Source organism: Camellia sinensis, chromosome 10 (assembly GCF_055761805.1).
Source record: "Camellia sinensis isolate YWXY chromosome 10, ASM5576180v1, whole genome shotgun sequence".
Taxonomy (NCBI): Eukaryota; Viridiplantae; Streptophyta; class Magnoliopsida; order Ericales; family Theaceae; genus Camellia; species Camellia sinensis.
In genome coordinates this window covers 129132227-129155056 of record NC_138970.1, presented here as the reverse complement: position 1 = coordinate 129155056, position 22830 = coordinate 129132227, and the positions used below count along the sequence as shown (strand labels likewise).

Here is a 22830-nt window from a genome sequence, read left to right as displayed (position 1 = left end):
TTAGAAATTTTCTAATAACTTTTGTTTTGTGTTTTTTCAGGCTATCCAGCATGCCCATTCTTTCTCTATTCAATCTTTCGAAAATCGAGAGAAGTTGGCCGAGATGAAGAAGGAGTTCTCTGCTCTTCAAAAAGCCAACAGGAGTTTATAATCAAAGATGAAAAAGTTGGAGGACCAAGTCGAGGCTGCAATCAAAGCCCAAACTGACGCCGAAGAGAAGGCTGAATCTGCCGAAGCCATCAGAAAGGTTTCTGAGTCTCAAAGAAAAGAGGCCAAGGAGAAGACGGCCCAAGCCAAAAAAGAGCTTCAAGAAGCCTTGGCCGCCAAAGAGGCTGAAATCAAGGACGCCGACGAGAAGGCATATGCTCAAGGTATGGCCGACGTCACGGAGGCTTATGAAATTCAAGTGAAGCAGGCATGTAACAAGGGTTTCACCCATGGTTGGATGCCTCTTCTAAAGAAGGTTAATGTTCCCGAGGACTCGCTCTTCAGAAATGTCGACCTCATTCCTTTTCCATTCCCTCCAGCCCCAACTCCAACTCTAGCTCAATCTGTCAGTGACTCTGAATCTGAGGAGGAGGCCGAGGAGGAAGTTTTAGTGAGGAAATCAAAAGATGCTGCTAGGGCCAAGTCTCCTTCTCAGAATGAGCAAGTCCTAGACTTGACTCAAGATGAGAAAGGTGATGAGGTTCCCAGAGACGCTGCTCCTGAAAAGGTATTAGCCGATGTCACCATTGCCGATAAGAGCCTTGACGAAACTTTGCAAGAAATTGATGCTGAGCTTGCGGCAGAAAAGGCGGCCGAGGTGGCTTCTCAACAGCCTTCCGAGGTCCCAACCCAGCTCACTGCCGATGCTGAGGAATCTTAGTTTTCACGTCTTTTTATTTCTTGTATTTCGAATTTTCTTTTTGAGATAATGTAAGCTCTTTGTATGGCCGATGTGTCATCTTTTTGTTGAATGCTGATACAACTTTTCTTCACTGAATGCTTGTACTTTTGTCTTCTTTTGACTGCTTTTGTGTGATTCTATACTTAGAATATTCTGCATGTCTTTAACATACTTTTCCTTCTTTGTGCAATCTTCTCGGGGTGACACACCTCGGATAGCCAAACATCTTGGTTTAACTTAACTTGTAAACTTTTAACAAGTGTTGAACATCATATTGTTTTAACTCAACTTGTAAATTGTTACAAATTTCAACAAGTGTTTAAACAATAATCTGGGTTTAACTTCAACTTGTAAATTGTCCACAAATTTCAACAAGTGTTTAAACAATGATTTCAGTTTAACTTCAACTTGTAAATTGTCCACAAATTTCAACAAGTGTTAATTAATGATTTCGGTTTAACTCAACTTGTAAATTGTCTACAAATTTCAACAAGTGTTAAATAAGGATTTCGGTTTAACTTCAACTTGTAAATTGTTCACAAATTTTAACAAGTGTTTAAACAATGATTTCGGTTTAACTTCAACTTGTAAATTGTCCATAAATTTCAACAAGTGTTAAACAATGATTTCGGTTTAACTTAACTTGTAAATTGTTCACAAATTTCAACAAGTGTTAAACAATGATTTCAGTTTAACTTAACTTGTAAATTGTCCACAAATTTCAACAAGTGTTAAATAAGGATTTCGGTTTAACTTAACTTGTAAATTGTCCACAAATTTCAACAAGTGTTAAACATATTCTACTTTCTTCTTCTCTCTGCCCTCTAATGTGAACTTGAGTTTCACTTGAGTTCTCATTATGCATGTATTCTAGAGATAATGTCAAGTATTTTGAAAAGAGAACCAGTTGAATCTATATTTATTTACTTCGGCGAATGGCAAAGGAACAAAGAAATTCTAATGATAGAAAAATTTCAAATTACAAGTGTTCCAAGGTCTTGGCAACTCTTTGCCCTCATTATCTTCAAGCCGATATGCCCAATTACCCATTACCGAGATGATTTTGTAGGGTCCTTCCCAATTTGGGCCAAGCTTGCCCTCTCTGGGATCCTTCTTGTTGCCGACGACTTTTCTTAGGACGAGGTCACTAATCTGAAATTATCTTGGATTGACTTTTTTGTTTTAAGCTTTTGCAAGTTGCTGCTGGTATGCTGCAAGCTGGATTGCAGCTTTCTCTCTTATTTCTTCTAAAAGATCCAGATCTCGGGTTAAGAGTACATCATTAGTCCCGTTCTCTACTCCCTGAGTTCTGATTCCTGGGATGCCGATATCCAGCGGAATGACTGCTTCTGTGCCATAAGCCATGGCGAAGGGGGATTCCCCTGTTGATCTTCTTGGCGTAGTCCGATATGCCCAGAGTACATTGGGCAATTTGTCTACCCACTTGCCTTTTGCTGCCTGCAGCCTCTTCTTTATTCCATCCAGAATTACTTTATTGGATGCTTCTGCTTGTCCATTGCTTTGTGGAAAGCTTGGGGTTGGAAAGTAGTTCTTGATCTTGAACTTTGCACAGAAGTTCTTGATTAGCTTACTGTCAAATTGAGTTCCATTGTCTGCAACAATTGCTCTTGGAATCCCAAACTTGGTGATAATGTTTTTACAAATGAAGTTCTTCACATCCACATCTCGGATCTTGGCAAGAGGTACAGCTTCTATCCATTTTGTGAAGTAGTCCGTTGTTACCAGCAAGTACTTTTTTTGTCCAGTTGCTTGGGGTAATTGCCCAACGAGATCCATGCCCCATTGGGCAAATGGCTAAGGACTGGATACAGGGTTCAGGTCAACAGCTGGCTGGTGTATCAAAGGTGCAAACCTTTGGCATTGTTCACATTTCTTCACGTAGGCTTTTGCATCTTTTTGCATGTAAGGCCACAAATATCCCTGGGTAATGGCCCTATGGGCGAGTGATCTGCCCCCGGTGTGTCTTACACAAATTCCTTCATGAATTTCATATAAAAAATCTTCAACTTCTAAAGGATGTACGCACCTTAAAAGGGGTCCAGTGAAAGACCTTCTGTAGAGATGTCTTTCTGCTGTCAGACTGAATTTTGTTGACTTCAATATGATCTTGTGTGCCTCCTTGCGGTCATCTGGCAGCTTTCCTTCTTTTAGGAACGCAACAATTGCGTCCATCTAGCTTGGTCCCATGTCTACGCACATTGCTTCATGCTCTGTGGTTACTGGTTTAATGTTAAGGCCCGACAGGAAGTCAATCATTATTGTCCTTGCTTTTCCAGGTTGTACTGCACTAGCTAGGTTGGCCAACGCATCGGCGTGGCTGTTATCATCTCAGCTTAGCTGAAGTAGTCGGCAGTTCTAAAACAAGGCTGACAGTCTGATGACTTCCTTTGCGTAGGCCGACATTCGTTCATCTCGGGCTGCAAACTCGCCTGTTGTCTAGTTAACTATCAGTTGTGAATCACAAAAAACTATTACCTCATCTGCTTGCATTGCTGCTGCCAACTTCAGTCCAGCAATGAGTACTTCATACTTTGCTTCATTATTTGAGGCTTTGAACCCCAAACGAATTGACTGTTCTAGTACTTGCCCATCTGGGGATATCAATATTACTCCTGCCCCTGCTCCCTGTCAGTTTGAACTCCCATCAACGAACAGTCGAAAGGAGTCGTCGATGTAAATGCTGCAGGGTCTGAGTTTTTCTTCTTTCTTTTGTTCTTTCGCCTTTGCTTGGGCTTCTCTTTGCTTGTCTGGACATCGTTCATCCTGGCTCAACGGAGCCCGATATTCGATGGATTCTGGCGTGAACTCTGCCACAAAGTCGGCCAAAACCTGGCCTTTAATTGCTGTCCTTGGCTTGTACTCCAGGTCATACTGGCCTAGGGTGACTGCCCACTTGACTATTCTTCCTGTCAGGTCTCCTTGTCGCAGTAAGGACTTCAAGGGGTGCTCTGTTAGTATCACAATTTTATGGGCCTGGAAGTAATGGTTCAACTTCTTTGAAGCCATTACTAAAGCTAGTGCCAATTTCTCTAAGGGTAGATACCTCATTTCTACGTCGGTTAGGGTTTTGCTTACATAGTAAACAGCCCTTTGCTCCCCTTTTTCTTCTCGGATTAGTATTGCACTTATCGCATGTTCTGAAATGGCTAAGTACAGGAACAGCTCCTCCCCAGGTTCTGGATTTGAAAGAACTGGAGCTGTGGTCAAGTACTTCTTCAGGTCGGCCAAAGCGGCTTCGCATTCTTCCGTCCGTAGGAAATCTGTGGCTTTCTTCACCAAGTTGAAGAAAGGCCTGCACTTATCTGAGCTTCTGCTGATGAATCTGTTCAGGGCTGCGGCCCTTCCAGTTAGCATCTGTATCCATTTTGCCGACATCGGGCTCTTCAACTCCAGGATGCCCTTGATTTGATCTGGGCTGGCCTCGATGCCCCTTCTAGTCACCTGGTATCCTAAAAACTTACCAGATCTAACTCCAAATGCACACTTCGATGCATTGAGTCGGAGCCGATATGCTTTAAGGATTTCAAAGACTGTTTTTAGATCGGCAAGATGACCCTCAGGCTCCTTGGTCTTAACGACCATGTCATCGATGTAGACTTCTACTGTTCGGCCAATCAGGTGTTTGAACATTTTGGTTACCAGCCTTTGATAAGTTGCTCCTGCGTTTTTCAACCCGAAAGGCATTACTCTGTAACAGTACAGTCCTTTTGGGGTGATGAACGCGGTCTTCTCTTTGTCTGGGGGGTACATGGCTATCTGGTGGTACCTCCTGTAGACGTCTAGGAAGCTCATTCTTCCATGCCCTGAAGTGGCATCTACTAGCTGGTCAATCTTGGGTAGAGGAAAGCTGTTTTTGGGACAGGCTTTGTTGAGGCTGGTGAAGTCTATGCAGACCCTCCATTTACCGTTCTTCTTTACCACCACTGTATTGGATAGCCATGTCGGGTAGTGTACTTCTCTAATGGCCCTAGCCTCCAGAAGTCTGTCTACTTCTTCCTCTACTGCTTCGACGCGCATCAACGTCGGTCTTCTGGCTCGTTGAATTACAGGTTTGGCCGACCTGTTAACATTTAGTTTGTGGCAAGTGACCTCAGGGTCAATGCCAGGCATTTCGTAAGGTATCCAAGCGAACACCTCAATATTTGTTCTCAAAAAAGCTTCCAATTCTTTTTCCTCTTTTTCGGCTAAGCCCGAGTCGAGAAGGAAGAAGCGTTCTTCATCCCTATCCTGGACGAGGATTTTCTTCAGTGCCTCTTCGCTCTTCTCGGCCGGCTCCTTGCCGACGTCTTCTAGGACTTCCACGTCCTCATCTTCAATTTCTATCGTTTCTGGCTCTTGTATGCTGCAGATAGATTTCATTGCTGTCATGGAGCAATTCTTCACCTGCAGCTGATCGCCTCTGACTTCCTCTATCCCATGCTCTGTTGGGAATCGCAATAGTTAATGCAATGTTGAGGGAACTGCTCCCATTGCATGCAACCATGGCCTTCCCAAGATGATGTTGTAAGGGGAGGGTGTGTCGATGATGGTGAATTCTGTCTTGATCTTCCTGGTGCCAGCTTGCACCTCTAAGCTTACTGTTCCCAGTGGCCATGTCGGCGTTCCATTGAACCCAACCATTGGGCCATTGGATTGTTCCATATCATCTGGGTGAAGGCTGAGCTCCTTGTAGCATCGGACGTACATGATGTCACAGGAGCTGCCTTGGTCAATCAGGATGCATTTCACTTGGCACTCCCCAACCTAGAGAGATACTACCAAGGCATCATTATGCGGATGTTGGACCATCCCTACGTCGGCTTCAGTAAAGGTTATCATTGGTCCCTGGCACTCTTCTGCCTGACGTCTTTTCTCCCCGACTTGGTAGACATGTTGTAGGTGTTTTACCTTCTGGGTCTCTCATCGAATTTCGTTTTCGTTAACCTTCGAGTGGATTACGTTGATTACCCGAGGTCCTACTGCCTGCGGCTGCTGTGTTGGGAGAGGTGGGGCTGCTGGCGCCTGAGGCAACCTTGCCCGTTCTTCCTTTGTCCTGGTCTCATCAGCAAGGTCTCTCAGATGTCCTTGTCTCACCAGGTCTTCCAAATGTGTTTTCAGGGCTTTACAACCCTGAGTTATATGCCCATCTTCATTGTGATAGGCACAATGTCTGCCAATGTTTCTTCCCATGAACTCTCCTGGAGTCCTCTCTGGCGTTCTAAAATAGGGCTGGTTCCGAATTTGATCCAGGACTTTGTAAATCGGGATTCAGAACACAGTTGTTACTGTCTGTGTGGCCTTCAGTTCTGCTTCTTATTTGCTCGATCCATTGTTACCTCGGCCTCGTTTCGGCGAGCCGTTTCCTTTCTCTTATTTTATCTCTTTAGCCCCGACGTGTCTTCTTCGGCTTTGGCATACTTCTCGATTCTTGCCAAAGACTTTCGTAGTGGACAGTTGTCTTTCAAGCCGTTCTTGAAAGATATGACTGCCACCTCTTGATTTCATTCGGGTATTCGATTGAACACTTCATAGTATCTTTTTGCATAGGCCCTAAGGCCTTCATCCTTGCTGATCTTCAGAGCCATCAATGCGTCCACCCTTAATGGCTGCAGCTTGTTTGTCACGAACTTGGCCACAAACATCTCGGCCAGGCCTTCTCAAGTCTTCACGCTTCCCTTTGGTAGTTTGTGGAACCAATCTGATGCAATCTCCCCGAAGGATGAGGGGAACACTTTGCAGAGCAACGGCTCGTTCCCACTATATAATGCCATTGAGTTCAAATATAGTCCAACGTGGAAGTTGGGGTCTGACTTACCATCGTATATTTGAAATCTCGGCATACTGAATCTCTTCGGTGCCTCAAACCTGTCTAGTTCCACCGAGAATGGTGTCTTCGGCTTATCTGGGGAGGTTACCTCGGCGTAGGCATTCTGTTGCTTCCTCTTGAGGTAATCTCTTAAGTCTTCTTTGCTCGGTCAAGGAGCTCGGCTATCTCTTGCTTTCAGTCTTTTTGGTGCGCTACTTTCAGTTTCGTGGTAAGTTCTTTTTGACCTCTCTCCATGAGTTGTGTCGAAGCACAGTGTCTGCCCCTGAACATGCCGATGTCCTTTGGGGTCTGCCTCCTTTGTGCGGTGCGTCCTTCGTGATTCTTCTCTTCTTGACTCTTTTCGTCCGACTTCCCTGGAAGGTCAGTGAGAGTATCTTTCGCTCTCGTTATGCTGAGGGGCTACGAGGATTGTTTTCTGCCCTCCCTTTTGGGTATTGGCCACTGGGATCGGCGTGTCCTGCAGCGGGAATGGTGGCTGCATGACATTATTTTGCATCATGAAATTGACGATCGACTGTAGGTCTGTCAATTTGTTTGCTATCTCTTTTACCTCTTCGTCCCTCCGTAGGCACCTATCCTTCCAAACCTGGAGGTCGTCCTCGTTGTAGTATCCACTTCGATCTGGTTTCTTTGGTGTGTCGCCAGTTTGGCCGACGTCTTTCACTCCGTGATTCTGGTCACGAGTTTCTGCGTTGCATTCGTCTCTTGTGATATCAAGGTCAATAGGTCTCCCACTCCTAGCATGAGTGTTGTCCCCAATCTTTTCCTTCTGTCCGTTACTGGCCATCTATTCTACTTTCTTTCCCACAGACGACGCCAAATTGTGTGAGTAATTTTCCGATCACACTGCCCAACTCAGTATTCAGCTGGAGAACACTGGCAGAATAGATGACACCTGGCTAACCTGTAACAGAAAGAGAAGATTCCGGCGGTGGTTCGTCCACCCGGGGGCACTCCAACGATCAAGTCAGTATATCTCTCAAAGATAATCAAAACTGCTTAACACACTACACAGAATATAAATTGCGTACCTTAGACCCATAGGAGTGCCTCTCTTTTATAGTTACCTCAATCCTAATCCCAATAGAAGCCTGACTTCTATGGATTCCTCTTCAGTACTTACTTTGGACTCCTTAAGAGATAAAGATAAACTCTCTAAGAGTTTTATCCTTATCTGGGCTAAGTCTCTTTTTTATTCTAGGACTCTTGTCCCTTATCTCTTATCCGCTTATCTCGGATTTCGATATCTTCGGAGATAACCTCGGCCTAACTGAGATGACCTCGGCATAACGACCAGGACACGTGGCACCTCGGCTGACACGTTGACGTCACCTTGCCACGTGTTGGTACTCAAAAATATATCCCCACAAGACGTATTTGATTTTGTGAAATGTCTTCTCTACCTCCTCAGCTAAAATTAGGTATTCGTAAATCAATTTCCTTGAAAGTGACTTAATTTTAGGGTCAATTTCATTTTTATCCATTAATTTTTTTAAAAAAATTATAATTATCCCTAAATTATCAATTTCAATTATTTAGTTTTTAAAATTTCTAATTTTTACTCGTGTCGTGTAATTTGAGATAGTTGTTCAAATCAATAAATGTTAAAGCCTAATATGGTAGGCAAAAAAGCCATTTCAAAATTTAAACAATTTAAGTCAGGACACCAGGAATTCTTTCCTTGGTGTTCTTTCTTTTTTCTAATATAAGACTTGAGCGCATGAAAAAAGTGTGAAAAATATTTATAAAAAATAAAATATACAAATTTAAATGCGTTTGTTTGACATGAGTGGTAAAAAGAATAAGAAATTAAATAATTCAAATCCGTATGTTAACGTCAAAGTAGTGAGCTCTTATTGGACTTCCCAATTTTCATACAATCTCTCATAAAATTTCTATCGTAACCAAATGCATTTAATTAAGAACATAAATATGTGTAGCTCGACTTTTTATGCTCTTTTGGGATACGATAGCCCTACAGTTTGGACTTCCACGGTTCTAAATTTGATCTCACAAGTGCAATGTAAAATAGATGAACACCAGCAAATCTTTTGAAAAATCGATTTTGAATAAAAATGTCGAAAATGGACTGCTTTGCCAGATATAGAATCGCCACCTAAATATTTTTGGAAAATTTAGGAAATCCATGACTTGTGCCAAAGGCCATGTGTCCATCATCACCAAAATTGTCTCGGTTTGAGAACTTAGGTACAAGAGGGGGAGGTTATGAATTGAGCACCCCACTCTCTCGATCAAAGATCGGTATCTATTAATCATGATGTGAATCTTATTTACATTATATGCTCTTGTTCCGGTTTATTAGACTAACATTACTGCACACAAGTAAAGACTAATTTGCAAAAATTGGAACACTTTGATTTATGTTTGCTTTTGAAAATTGTTTGAATATGTACCACTTGAAAAAACGATCCGATATGTACATTATTTAAATTATTCTAATTCAAGCAATTAGCCTTCATCCACAAGCATTCAAGAAGATATATCAATTAAGCACTTAACCTCATAGTACGCATTCTAGACATGGCAACAATTACACAAATGCGAGATGCTAAAGCAAAAATGCTCACCTAATATTCCGAAGCGAGCCAAAAGAAACAAAAGAGTCAAAAAAGATGCATGCTCCTAACTAATGCAACATGGCTAATGCAATACATACACGATGTAATTAATAGGCTCAGCTACTAATTATGTCATGCGAGTCAATTTGATAGCATATGGTTTAAGCACCTTTTCAAAGAAGTATTTAAACGATAATGTATTGTTAGAATAATGAACCGAGCTTCTATGCATGCAATACAAATGGATGCAAACATGGAAAATGCTAAAAGAAACTTGATGCTCTAAACTACCCATTATAAGCAAGTAAATAAAAGGGAGAAAGACGTAGGGTTGGAAGACATACACATTATTACAAGCTTGGCCCTCGCATAAGAGGGTCCGAATGAATGAACTAGCTAAGCTAATTACCTAATTAACTAACTATTACAAACTCAAATAAAATAAATTAGCTATACTAGCTAATTATTACAACACTACAATTAATTAACTATTCCGGCTAATTATTACAAATTTGGAACTAACTAATTAATTACACTAATTAATTAATTACAAATTAATAACACGAATACAACCAAAGAAATAATTAACTAACTACTCTAACTAATCAGCCTCGGGAAGTGAGGAATGCTTATGCATGCACGCGGATTTCCACTCGAAAAAAGCCTACCATTTTGTTGCCAAAATACCCCTATTGCACAGTTGAAAAATTGCTCTGTTTTCCACCTCAGCCTCTGCTCTGCTCTGCTGGAAAAAAGACACTGCTTGTCTTGAAAAAGTGGCCGGCAACCCAGAAGTAGGCCACTAATAGTGGGTTGCCGTCCAGAAAAAGTGGCCTACCGGCCACTGATTTTGGTTCTCTTCTGCAGCAACAGAGGATAAACAGAGCACAAATTAGAGTCTTCTCAAGGGATGTTTGTCCACCCTGTCTTTCCTTAACAGTAAACAGGTCAAAGGAGGAGTAAGCTCGATTCGCAAATCATCAATCGACGCAACTTCATTGCATGATGACTTATGAATCAAGGGACGTAATTTCAATGAATGCATGACAAAAAGACCAACAAAACCTTCTCCCTATCATGGATTGATCAAGGGAAGTGGTTAACTTTGGAAACGTGAACCATTTCATCACTAACAAATATGAAATGACCCAAGTTTCCATATGTTCAATTAACATCCGATTGAACACAAAACCTTTTATTATCTTGCATCACTTTTAGTCCCAATTTTATTACTTCATTTTAATTATCATCCATTCATTAGTTCATTGAGTCAAAAAATGAAGATTAAGTCATCTAATGGAAATAAGTGTCAAATAAAGGGTTGTTTTAGGCATGAGAGAGATGTCATGCCGTTGGTAATGAATCCCCAAAGAGATTAAACCATTAAGCGCAACAACCTCTGTCTCAAACTTAAACAAACAAGTAGTTTGAAACAACCTTCAAAATAAAGAAAAGCCAAGAAAGGAGGAAGGTTGCAGATGTGATTAGATATGAATACAAGTATGAAAAGCAAGAAATAAACACTATCAACTCAAATAGGTTGGTGGCTAAGGCCTAAGCAACCAAACCTATGAGGACCATTACACTACAAGCATGCTATACAAAGCTTAAATGCAATCAACAACTAAAATAGTCCTAAAACGGTCCAAAAAAAAAAGTGCTGGAATGAAGATAAAAATAGCTAAAACAATAAACTAAAATGTTGAGAAATCAATACTAGCACACAAGCACAAAGAGGGGAGGCTAACCCTTCACTTTTGGGACTGAAAAACATGATTTTTGCCTCTGAGAAATCTCTGAAAATCAATGGTAAAAAGCTCAAAAAAAAAAAAAAAAAATGATGAGAAGGTGGAAAACATAAGGGCAAAGGCCTTAGAAACAAGGTTCAAAGAAGGGCTATCAACCTCTCTACCTTTAATAGCCTTAAATTACAAGTTTTAACCCAAAAATATAGGTAATAAATAGCTTAAAAAACAGTAGAAAATGATAGAAAACAAGTATTGTAGAGATGGTACAAAAGCACTAGAAGGTATACCTCTTGAAGAGGAATGAATTCTTGAGTCACAAACCACCAATTTCACACTCTCAAGTGCCTCAAGAGCTAAAATTCAAGCTCAAATCACCTCAGCAATCTCTAGGTTTGGTATAGAGTGTTCAAGCAAAGACTGTGTAAGCTGCATAAGAGAGAGAGAGAGAATTGTAGAGAGAGAATTTTGCTTTTTCAAAAATATTTTCACTCCTAAATTTTTCCAACCTTGAAAGCAAGAGGGGAGGTCCTCTATATATAGAAAACCATGTGCCTATCTCGAAAATATCTGTATACATACAACTGGAATAGTGCATGCACATGGGGGGACAGTTGGCAGAAAATATCTGAGTTTTTGCACTAGTGGACGGCAGGTCACTGGAGGCACAGGCCTGAAAAACCACTATTTTGGTCCAAAACAAGGCACAAGGTTTGAAGGATCAGAACTGAGGTTTCCTGCTGAAGAAGTCAAACATTCGGCAGGTGTACACATTCATCATTGAGTGATCAATCAGTAGCGCCCAAGTCTTAAGGGCCGTCAGAAATGGGGTGTCTACAAAATGTCTTTCATTTTCTATCATATTTATCAATCTAATCAAACAAACAAACAAAATTTTAATCTACACTATATATTTGGATAATAAAAAATTCTTGAAGGAATAAGAATGTGATTCTGAAACATTCTCCACTAGTTAAAATATTGAAAAATTTGAGTGACATAAACTAAGTTAGGCATTTCTTGCCTATTTCCTCAAAAGATGGATGGAGAAAAATGTGTGTCCATCCTTTTGGGTCGAATGAGATAGAGGTTCAAGTATTCTTATTCCCAACATATTTTATAGCAAAAAAATTATTCTTACAAAAAATTCATACAAAATAATGCAATGGTGATATTTTTGCAATGACAATCATTTGGTGAGTTCGTTGCTTTGAAGTGATAATCTCATAATACAATCATGTCATTTTATATAAATTTTTTGTATGTATTTTTCAATAAATATTTATATAGTATTACCCAATGTAAAAAATGGAAAGAGAGAGATAAATGTGTGCCTGTATTCTTGCGTTGCAAGCACAAAAATGGAGGTACTTTTAGGGGGTTCATTTTCCACTTCCTAGGAAATTCATTGCATGCCTTTAATTTTTGTGACTTATGAAATTCTCTTTTTTGGGCCCTCAATTGGTGTTAACTTGAGCAAGGGCTTTGAGTGAGTGGAAAAATACTAGACTGTTGAGTATATGTGTCATTGAATAAAAATTAATAATTTCAAGAATCATTCCAAGAGTAGATGGGATAAGGTATTTTGTTGCATACATTTCGTCGAAGGTGACCAAAATTCTTTTATGCAAACTCATTTGTTTGGTTTCCTCGAAAGTCTAGTCTAATATTTTCTTTTCATTCTTACCTAGATTCGCTAATATTTTCATAGCATAAGAAAAGAAGAAGAAAGAAAAGTGATCCTTTTTTCTGAAATGGACCGTGGAACTTTGGTTTGGTTTCATAGAGAATCTTGTTTGCATGTGGCTTGGGATGAGATTAGGTATTTCTAACCTAATTTATTAAAATAATTGTGCTAGGAACACTTTTATTTTACATTTTTAAATGCACCGACTCTAAGAGAACTCTTTCTCCTAGTTTAAAACTCGTTTGACAATATGAAATTTTAGTCCAAAAATTATTATAAATTGTCACACTATATTTTTTTGCATATCTTTTCGTAAAAAGCCTAAAATAACCTGTTTCTAAAAAAAGTCTCGAAGTAAAAATATTGAAAGTACTCATATATATATATATATATATTATCAAAAAGGACTGTAGGTCTATGAGCCCTACAACAAACTTTTGTTATCAAACCAATCCAAGAAAATTTAACTGGTGATTTAGGTTCAATAATAATATCACATTTTTCATTAATTGACCTACTAGTAGACTAAAGGATGGAGAATGGAGTGAAATATATTTTTCATAAATCTCACAATGCAATTATAATTTACCCTACTTTTAAAATTTTAAATCATGAATCAATGTTCTATACTGATCAGTGGAGGTGGAGTTTTTAGATTTCAAGTTGAAGGTTATATAATAGTGGAGTTTTGGATAACTTTGTTGGCTACTTGGATATGTTTGTTTGTTTGTTTTTTTTTCTTTTCTATTTAGTTTTCTTAATTTTTAGCTTGTTGATAATAATCCTTCCTGTGTGGATGTTTGCTTTCCTCCCTTGAGAGGCCCTCTGGATTCTTCCTTCTATGGAGGTTATTTATCTCTTTTTAAGATCTTGTGATATTGTTATATTAGATATCCAATCTTTTACTGAGTTTTTTTTTTTTTCAAATAATCCATAAAAAGAAACTATTTAGTGAATTGACCCGCTTTTCAAACTATTTGGGAAACTAACTTATTTTTGAAATCGCATTTTGAAAATGCGATTTTGAAATTGAAATTGCATTTTTAACATACAATTTCACCTTGAAATTGCATGTTAACATTGAAATCGCATTCTCAACATGCAATTTCACCACGTCATCATTTTCAACTTGCGATTTTAAGGTGAAATTGCATGTTCAAGATGCAATTTCAATTTCAAAATCGCATTTTGAAAATGCAATTTCAAAAAGTAGGTTAGTTTCTTAAATAGTTTGAAAAGTGGGTCAATTCTCTAATTAGTTTTTTTTTTTTTGAAATATTTAAAAAAAAAACTTATCTTTTACTGGTTTTATAATAATGATTTTCTTCCTGATTGAAAAAAAATTGATGAATCAAATAATTATGAAATTTATTCTACTTTCAAAGTTTTGAATAATGAATCAAAGACTTATGTATGTGTTAGTGCATGTACACACTACAAAAAAATACATTTTTGGCAACCATTTTTGGTGACTAAAAAAAATTTAGTCGCCAAAAGTTACGGAATTGGCTACCAAAAATAATATTAGTCGGCAAAAGTCAAATATTTAGCTACTAATTTTTTTTAGTTGGGGAATATTGATTATTGGCGACTAAAAAAAATTTAGTAGCTAAAAATATTACAATTGGTGACTATAAAAAATTTTAGTAGCTAAAAATATCACAATTGGCGACTAAATTTTTTTTTTTTTGTAGCCGTAGAGCTAGTTTTAGCTACTAAAATTGTTTAGTGGCTGAATGAAAAGAAAAAAATTATTTTTAATCTTTGTCGACCAAAATATGTGGTCACCAAAAGTATATTTTTAGTGACAAAAGAATATTTTTGTCGCCGTATAGTTAGTTTTAGCTACTAAAATTGTTTAGTAGCCGAATGAAAAGAAAAAAATAGTTTTTATCTTTGGCAACCAAAGTTTGGTCGCCAAAAGTATATTTATAGCGACAAAATAATATTTTAGTTGCCAAAAACCTAAAACATGTGGAGGGAGATTTCAAATTTTAGATGGATTAAAAATAATTAGCGATTGAAAATTTTAGTCACGAATGAATATTAATTATATATCTATTTTGTTTTCAACCCAAACCGTGGGTAAATCAATTCCCCTTTCTCCTGTCTCTCTAGCGAGAAGAGAGACCCACCGTCTTCTCACTTCTCTCATTGACCTCCAATTCCACCCACCAATGGCGCGGCCACGGCCACAGGTAGCCACCACCACTGTCGTCTTGATCCTATTTCTCGTGGCCGAGGTCGTTTCCTCCGGCGAAGCAAGCACCATCGTCCTCCGACCACCCCACGGCGGCAGCAACCGCCACACCATGTTCCTCCCCCTCTTTCTCTCTCCTCCTCCTAGCAGCTCTTCCGGCAACTCCTCTCCCTCCGTCCACCGCCAGATTCAGGGATCCGATAATGCATTGCCATCTCCTTCACTAATTTGAGAAATTATATATGTGGGTTTTATATATGTGGGTTTTCTTTTCTTAACCCCAACAACTCTCCCTTTTGTTTTCTTTTCTTTTCCTCCAAACAGAGCTCAGTACTCACATTTTCCCCGAAAATTCAATGGAAATCGATTCTACTGACAACTCCAATTGGCTCTTCAATTATGGCATAATGGAAGGCGAAGACTTCACGAGGGAGCCGCCGGCCACCACCTGCTTCAGCTGGCCATCGCTGGCCTGTAATTTAGGGTTTGTCAATTCTTCCCCCCTCTTGTTTTTTCTCTTAATCCTCTGTCTGGCTGGTGAGAAAGTGATGGGAAAATAGGGAAAAATCAGTCACTCTAACACTAAGTGGTTTGAATGGGATTTTAGTTTCTTTGTTCACGCAATGAAATAGTTATAAATTTTTTTTTTATACCCTTTCTTTCTATTGTTCAATTAAGTGTTGAATTTGTATCATTCAAAACCGCTTTATTATTTTGTGAACAAGAAATACACTAGGTTGTTGGACATCCTAGTCCTAGGAGTTGCATGGTTTGAAGGTCATGGATGATCCTTTTCTCACTGTTGTGGATTTTTTTTTGGGCAATTACGAGGAAACCTGTCAATTTTGTATCACACATAGGTATAGGGAAGGCAAGAAGTAACTACTTCGAAATTTCCAATTTCGAACCTGAATTGCTGCTTTATTATTTAGCTAAGAACAGGATAATTGCAGCATAGTATTTTCATGTGAACATGGGATTTGATACTTGAGGTTTCACTTTTTGTATCCTACAGAAGTTTAGGAAGTTTAGTGGTTGTGAATATACGAAAAATAATTTTCTAGGACCTTTTTAGAAAATTTCCATTTTTTAGCTTTTCAGAAATTAAGAAATATTTATTGGCTGGGGACTAAGCCAATCTACATTCAATCACATATATTTTATGAATAAATGTAAAAAACAGAGTATTGGATTTGTTGTTTGGTAAATGTTGGTGTGATATTGGGAAAGTAATTGCCTTTAACTTTGGCACAAGGTTTGGATGCGTCAACTTTTTCCTTAGAGGAGTTAGATTCATTCCCATCCCCACAATTTAAAGATTCATGGGATATTGCTTTCAATCAGCACTCCAAAGCTAGCAATTACTAGTATTCTCTAGAGCAACTGGTTGGTTTTAATTTCATTTTATTGCTTTGATTGTGGATTGGCCAGTTCTTAGTTGTTTGGACTGCCTTATAATTGTTGATTTGTTTGATCTTCAAATTAGTAAAGGAGATGGCAATGCATGTGGGTTTTATACATAGAAAATTTAAGAGAAATTATATATGTGGGTTTTACCGTGACACAAAAAAAATGTGGTTTTTTGGGTACCATATCCAAAAATACTCTCAACTGTTAGAACTAGTTAAGGGAAATTTCCAGCCATTGATTAGTATGAGTAAAATCAGAGTGATCAAAAGTACCATATCCAAAATGTGGTTTTTTTAATTTTTAAATGATAATAAAACTAAGAACTTGTGATCAAAAGTCTTGGACCGTTTGGTAAGGAATTGAATAGTTCACTTCTGAAAGTTTGTTTTGCAACAATCCTTGGCTACCAAAGGCTTGCAATTGGAGTGGCTCCAACACCTGTGACTTCAGCTCAATATTTTCTATGTTCGAACATATTTCTTCATTTAATAAACTGTCTTCTGTGCATGTTTGTCTTGTGCTCTAGATCTCATTGCTTTGACAAATAAAAGTGGTTGCTCCGCCTTCGTTGCATTGGCTGATTTGGTGCACAAACTTATGCCAGTGCACTTGCTATAGCAGAAGTAACATATTGCTCATGCCAACATTTTTTAGAAAATGTTTTCATATCTTTATTTTTCTTCTCATAATATTCTTTGAAATGATGTTTGTTACTATACTCTATTTTGCTTTTTTCCTTCTTTGGCATTTTTTTTTTTGGTTTATATGCTATTTTGTTACAAATTGAACCATTAAATTTAATGATTTCCATTGATATCCAGTATGGAGTTCTGGCTTTAAATTTATGCATACCCCTTGACTGTGGTATAAATGTTTCATTTAAAATTTTGAACCTCTTTCTTGTTGAAACCTTGCAGAGTGGTATGAATTTATTTCTATAATGTAATCTTAACAGGTGATGTATGGTTGGGCTTCAATCATGGGTTATCTTCAGTGTTCACACTTAAATGCTCGTGATATATTATAATCGAGTGTATTTATGGCGTCAATAAAATCTTTTTATATTTTATTCTCTTGTATTTTAGGGCCATACTTGTTTTCACATCATGGGTTCTGATGTGTAGTCAGTTTCTCATAATCTCAAGATCTTCTTTGACTTTCTCCATATGCTCTTCACTGTGTAAAAAGGCAGAAAGATATCACTACTGAAACTAGGTTATGGAAATGCTTTCAAGTGATATGCAGTTTCCTCTAGTTAACTCTGTTAAAAGCCTTACTTGAGGTGATGCTAAGATGCTTCACTTATTTGTTATGAGATTTATTGACTTGTATTGTTTGAACAGATAGGTTAGAATGAAAATTAAACCTGTCTGATTCGCTAATTTTAACAAGTTAGAATTAAATAATTGGATAGGAATTAGAGCCTAATTCACATTAGTATAATTTAATATAGTGCAATTGAGATTATGAGATGATGAGATATATTTTAATTAGAAATAATTGCATGTAAATTAGTGTAGGAAATAATATAAAAAGAAAATAAATAATTAATTATAATTAACTAATGTATGAGTTCTACTCATCAACTAAGTGAATAAAAAAATAAAAAAGAGGTTAGTGGTCTTCTTCATCTCTTGAAACACACACACACACACACACACACACTTAGTAAATTGGGTACTGAGTGCTTTTTATATATGGAAAACAATAGTAGCATATGTATGGTGCATTCATGTGATCTTGGTTAGTATTTATAGCGATCCCGGGTTTACCCTTGTTGTACAGTGATCCGGACATGTGTCCGTGGATGTTGGTAGTTGTTTATTATCTTGTTTGCATCCTCTTTTCTTTGTCTATTGAGTTATGGGATGTGTTGGGCAGGTTTGTTACAGGTTGGTTGTGTTTGGGAGCCTAGTGTTGCTGCCCAGATTTTTGGACCTTCGCTCGAGCGAGGATTTTGTCGCTCGAGCGAGAGTGAGGTTTGTGTCTGGTGGGTCGAGCCAGGGTGGCTTCGCTCGAGCGAGTGTTGCGTCTGGTTCTGGACCTGAGAGTTGTGTTTCTTGGCTCGAGCGAGCTCTTCTTGGCTCGAGCGGTCTGGTTTGTTCTTCGCTCGAGCGAGTGGTCCGTCGCTCGAGCGTGCTTGTGGTTGCAGACCTGAGGGTTCGAGTTGTTGGTTCGAGCGAGCATTCCTTCGCTCGAGCGCACTTTTGAGTTTTTGGCTCGAGCAAGAGTTTCTTGGCTCGAGCGAGAGTTTCTGTGTCTGGTCGCTCGAGCGACCAAGGCTTCGCTCGAGCGAGCGTGTTTTATATCAGCGGACAGTAGCGATTTTAAACATCACTTTTTCACTTTCTTTTTGATCCAAAACCTAAATCCGAGACTCTCTCTCTCTACACTTATATTCTCTCTAAGATTTGATCTCCCTAGAGTGTGAATCTAGCCTAGGGCTTTTGTTAAAAAGATAGAGGACATTGAGAGCTTTGTTTTAATCTGAAAAAGTTTGGATTTGGAGCACGTTGGTCTTCGAGTCTTCATCTCCTTTTTGGCCCAAACTTCGAGGTAGGGATATCCTACTCCTCTCTATGAATTTTGTCTTTAAATTTTGGTATTTTGAGATGTTGGGGTTGGTTTGGTAATTTTGTGAAAGTTTGGGGCTTTTGTGTAATTTTACAAAAGTTGGGGTTTTATTTATAATAAACCTAGATGCATGTTTGGAATAGAGAAATGATATAAATGATGAATCATTGATGAAAATGGAACCTAAGGGTTGAAATGTTAATTATGGGAATTGACCTAATTACATTGTTTAATTAATTGAGATAATTAATTGTGAGAAATGAGGAAATGAAATGTTGATTGAATATCCATTGTGCATTTATTTTCTGATTTAGAAATAACTGCTTTGGGCTATCGGTGGAGGATAGTCGTGATTGTTGTAGACAATGCATGATGATTAGGCAAACGGAAACTAATCAATGAAATGTGTCATGGAACTTGACGGTTGATAGAATACATTAACTGTATGTATTGGGTAATTGTATATAGAACCAATGTGTTTATATACGTTATGTGTAGAGGAGGAGATAGGAGATGTACTCCGCAGTTTAGGGGAAGATAGGGGATGTATCTCTAAACCGGATAGTGTTGGGAGAAGATAGGGGATGAACTCCGTAGATAAAGCTCTTAGGCTTGTCTGGAAGTAAAGATAGAGCTTATATGCTTATCTTTGTGATGTGTGGATACAGCTTATATGCTTATCTGAATGTGGGATATAGTTTTTATACATATCTGTGGAAATGATGATAGAGCTAGCATGCTTATCTGTTGAAAAAGGGAAAATGAAAGGAAACTTGGACTCATAAGTCGTAAGACATAAATATGTGATTTATGTGATTGTATCAGTGTTGGTCATCTATCAATTGCTAATATTTTAGTCATTGTTCATGGTTGGTTTAGTGTATTTCTACTGGGCTGTGGCTCACCCTATATGGGAATATCATTTTCAGGTGCAGGAAGCATGCCACCTCCAAGGACATAGCTGGGAGGCTAGAGGCGGACATATTTTTTGTCGCTTAACTTTTGATGTATTACATGTAACTTCAAGCCAAGGGCTTAATGTGTAAACGAGTTAGTACCCTTTTTGTTGTAACCAAGTGTTAACTTGGAAAGCTGTAAGCCCGTAGGGCATTTTGTTTTGATGTTAACATGTAATACATATGTATATGGAACTATAATGAATAAAAGAATGTGGTTGGTTTGTATGTAAATGCATGTTTTATCTGATGGGTTAATGTTGTTATTTTGAGGGCGTTACAGTATTTGGACTTAATTTATTAGCAACATCAAATAGAGCAACTAGATTCATATGTTGTATATACTCAGATTGAATATCAAAAATTTTATTTCATATATATTCGAGTATGCAAAACTAATGATTAATTTGAAAAGATTACTTAATTTCGAGTTTTATATGTTTTTTTTTATAATTTTAAATTGGCCAATATTTAGTCAATACTAATGATTATTTTTTATTTTTTTGCAGATGGTTTTTGATGTACAAATGTGGATATGACTTTTTTTGACAAGTACGGAAGGGCATTATTTTTAGATCTCCGTCCGTATATATAATGGTTTATATAAATTAGTTTTTTGGCGTGGTAAATATCCAAAATTTGGCCCGATAGAAATTAGCATTGGACGTGGTACAAATTAGTTTTTGGGGCGGTACAGAATAAATTTTTGGTGTGGTATAGATTTCCTTTTGGATATTAAATTTGATTAATCCTCTATTATGTATGGAATTAAATTATTGGGGTTGAATTATACTTGGTTTGTATTGAATTTGTATTACATTTAGAATTGGACATTGAATATAAATATTTTGGATGGTTGGAAGTGAAATGTGTGCACGTTGTTGAATGGTTGATAATATATTCAGTATTGATGGATTATATTGTTTATACAGGGTACATGTTACACTAATAATGGATATAGGTGGTTCAGAAATTAAAAATAAAATAAAAAACTAATATAGTATTTGGTGACTAAATATGTTGGTAGCAAAAAATGCAAGTAAATGTTTTGGCGACCAATAATTTAGTAGCAAAAAATAACCATATGGCTTTTTGTGACCAAACCACATAGTAGCTAAAACAAATCAGAATGAGGGAAGTTTAATTGCCGACTAAATATTTTAGTCACTAAAAACACGACATCCTTTGACGACTAAAGTGTTTGGTCGCTAAATGTACGTATTCTATTAGCGACTAAAACATTAGTCTCTAATAATGTAATTTATTTTATGTGAGAACTTTTGGCGACTAATATGTTAGTCGCCAAAAGATACCTTTGCCGACTGACCAAAGTTTAGTAGCCAAAAGTTCAATTTCGGCCACCAATAATTTAGTCACCAAAAGGTCACCTTTCCCGACTACCTATTGTTTAGTAGCCAAATGTTTAACTTTCAGTGACTAAAAATAGTTTAGTCCCCAATACTATCGCTGACAGGGTATAGGCGACAAACTTGGCGACAACAAAAATTAGTCGCTAATTAGATTTGGCGACCAAAAATGGGACTTTTAGCGACCAATATTTTGGTCGCCAAAATGTCATTTCTTGTAGTGACATCAGCCTCAACAAATTTTGAGTTAAATTATAACTAAAAAATTACTTTTCTATTTTAGCTAGCATTTTCTGTATGTACACACTATATCGAATCCTCTATTCTAAAATTAAATTTTATAAAATATTTATTTTGTATTGTTAAAAAGCAAGCAAAGTAGTATAGGAGAAGTTAATTTTGTATTGTTATATATATGCAGTTTCATATTAAAAATAAATAAAAAAAATTGTGCCCAGTAGTGGTTTTCTGCCTAGACATCTAAAGTGTTTAGGATATATCTATATAGTTTCATATTCCTATAAAAAAATAAAAAATAAAATAAAAATTGTGCAACAGCCGATTGTCTAGCAGGATGCCCGGCCGGATGACAGACAAGATGTCAGGTCAATAAATGATAAAATATTATATACCCTGTGAACAGTATATCTTTACATGTAGTGATATATTATAGTAAAGTTAACCAAAAGCTAGTTTAGAAATAATTTGTTGAGATTGATGGAGTAAGAATTTTATAATTTATTAACTATATTTAACCAAAATTTACATTGGTTGAGACTGATTTAGATGCTCTTAGATTATGATTGTTAAACACTGTATTTTCTAAATTGAGTCCAAAGCTCATAAAATTTAAAATAATTTGAATTCAAATTAAAATTTTGAATTTAATTTATTAATTAGAAAATGAGTTAGACCCCCAATTTTGGGGATTCCCATGACCCCCAATTTCCCCCCCTTCTATCTCTCTTACATGAATGGTCCAGATCATTTTAGAATTCATAAAGATCTAAATTTCGGGGTCTTAATCATTACCGTTATTAATTTATTACTTTCTCCAAAAAAAAAATAAAAAAATTAATTCGGGTGAAGCGGTTGGTTTCTAGTCCAATTAGGACCCGTTAAGATGATTGGAGTCCTGTAGCTTTTATCTTCATGCGCATTAAAAGCATTTAAAAATAAATAAATAAATAAATTAATCAAATTTAAAAAATCAAATTATCATGATAATCTTAACTACATAATTTCATCATATGCTATATTTTTTAATTTATATTTGACACTCATTTTTTTACAAATATGATGAAATTATTAGATTGATATGAAAATCATAATCACATAATTTTATTATAATTATTCTTAAAAAAAACAAGTAGTATATATTTAAAATAAATATTGTCATCAGTTTTTTCAAAAATATATATAAGAAAATTTATAATTACGATTATCCGATCAATCAATTTTTCGTTCTAGATGATCTACATAGAGAGGTAAAAGATGAAATAAAGATCCTCTATTCAAATCATTCCTATTTTCTAAAATTTTTTTTTTACTACAAAATGTATAATTTTATTATAAAATTTCGTAACATTAACCACA

At 37.1% G+C, this 22830-nt stretch overlaps 1 protein-coding gene across 3 annotated transcripts in view; it reads left to right on the top strand.

Annotated features, from left to right (window-relative positions):
* Positions 1 to 20763, top strand: part of LOC114315987 (DEAD-box ATP-dependent RNA helicase 46) — a 34275-nt gene extending 13512 nt beyond the window's left edge. For 2 of the 3 annotated variants that reach the window (XM_082892270.1, XM_082892268.1), the window contains one exon: positions 41 to 980. In XM_082892270.1, coding sequence (XP_082748396.1) covers positions 158 to 868 — 711 coding nt within the window. In that variant the 5' untranslated portion in view covers positions 41 to 157 and the 3' untranslated portion in view covers positions 869 to 980. Of the gene's footprint in view, positions 1 to 40; positions 981 to 20376 lie in introns of those variants that run through there. The other variant, XR_014342586.1, reaches the window with a different exon arrangement.
* Positions 20764 to 22830: the final 2067 nt, after the last annotated feature.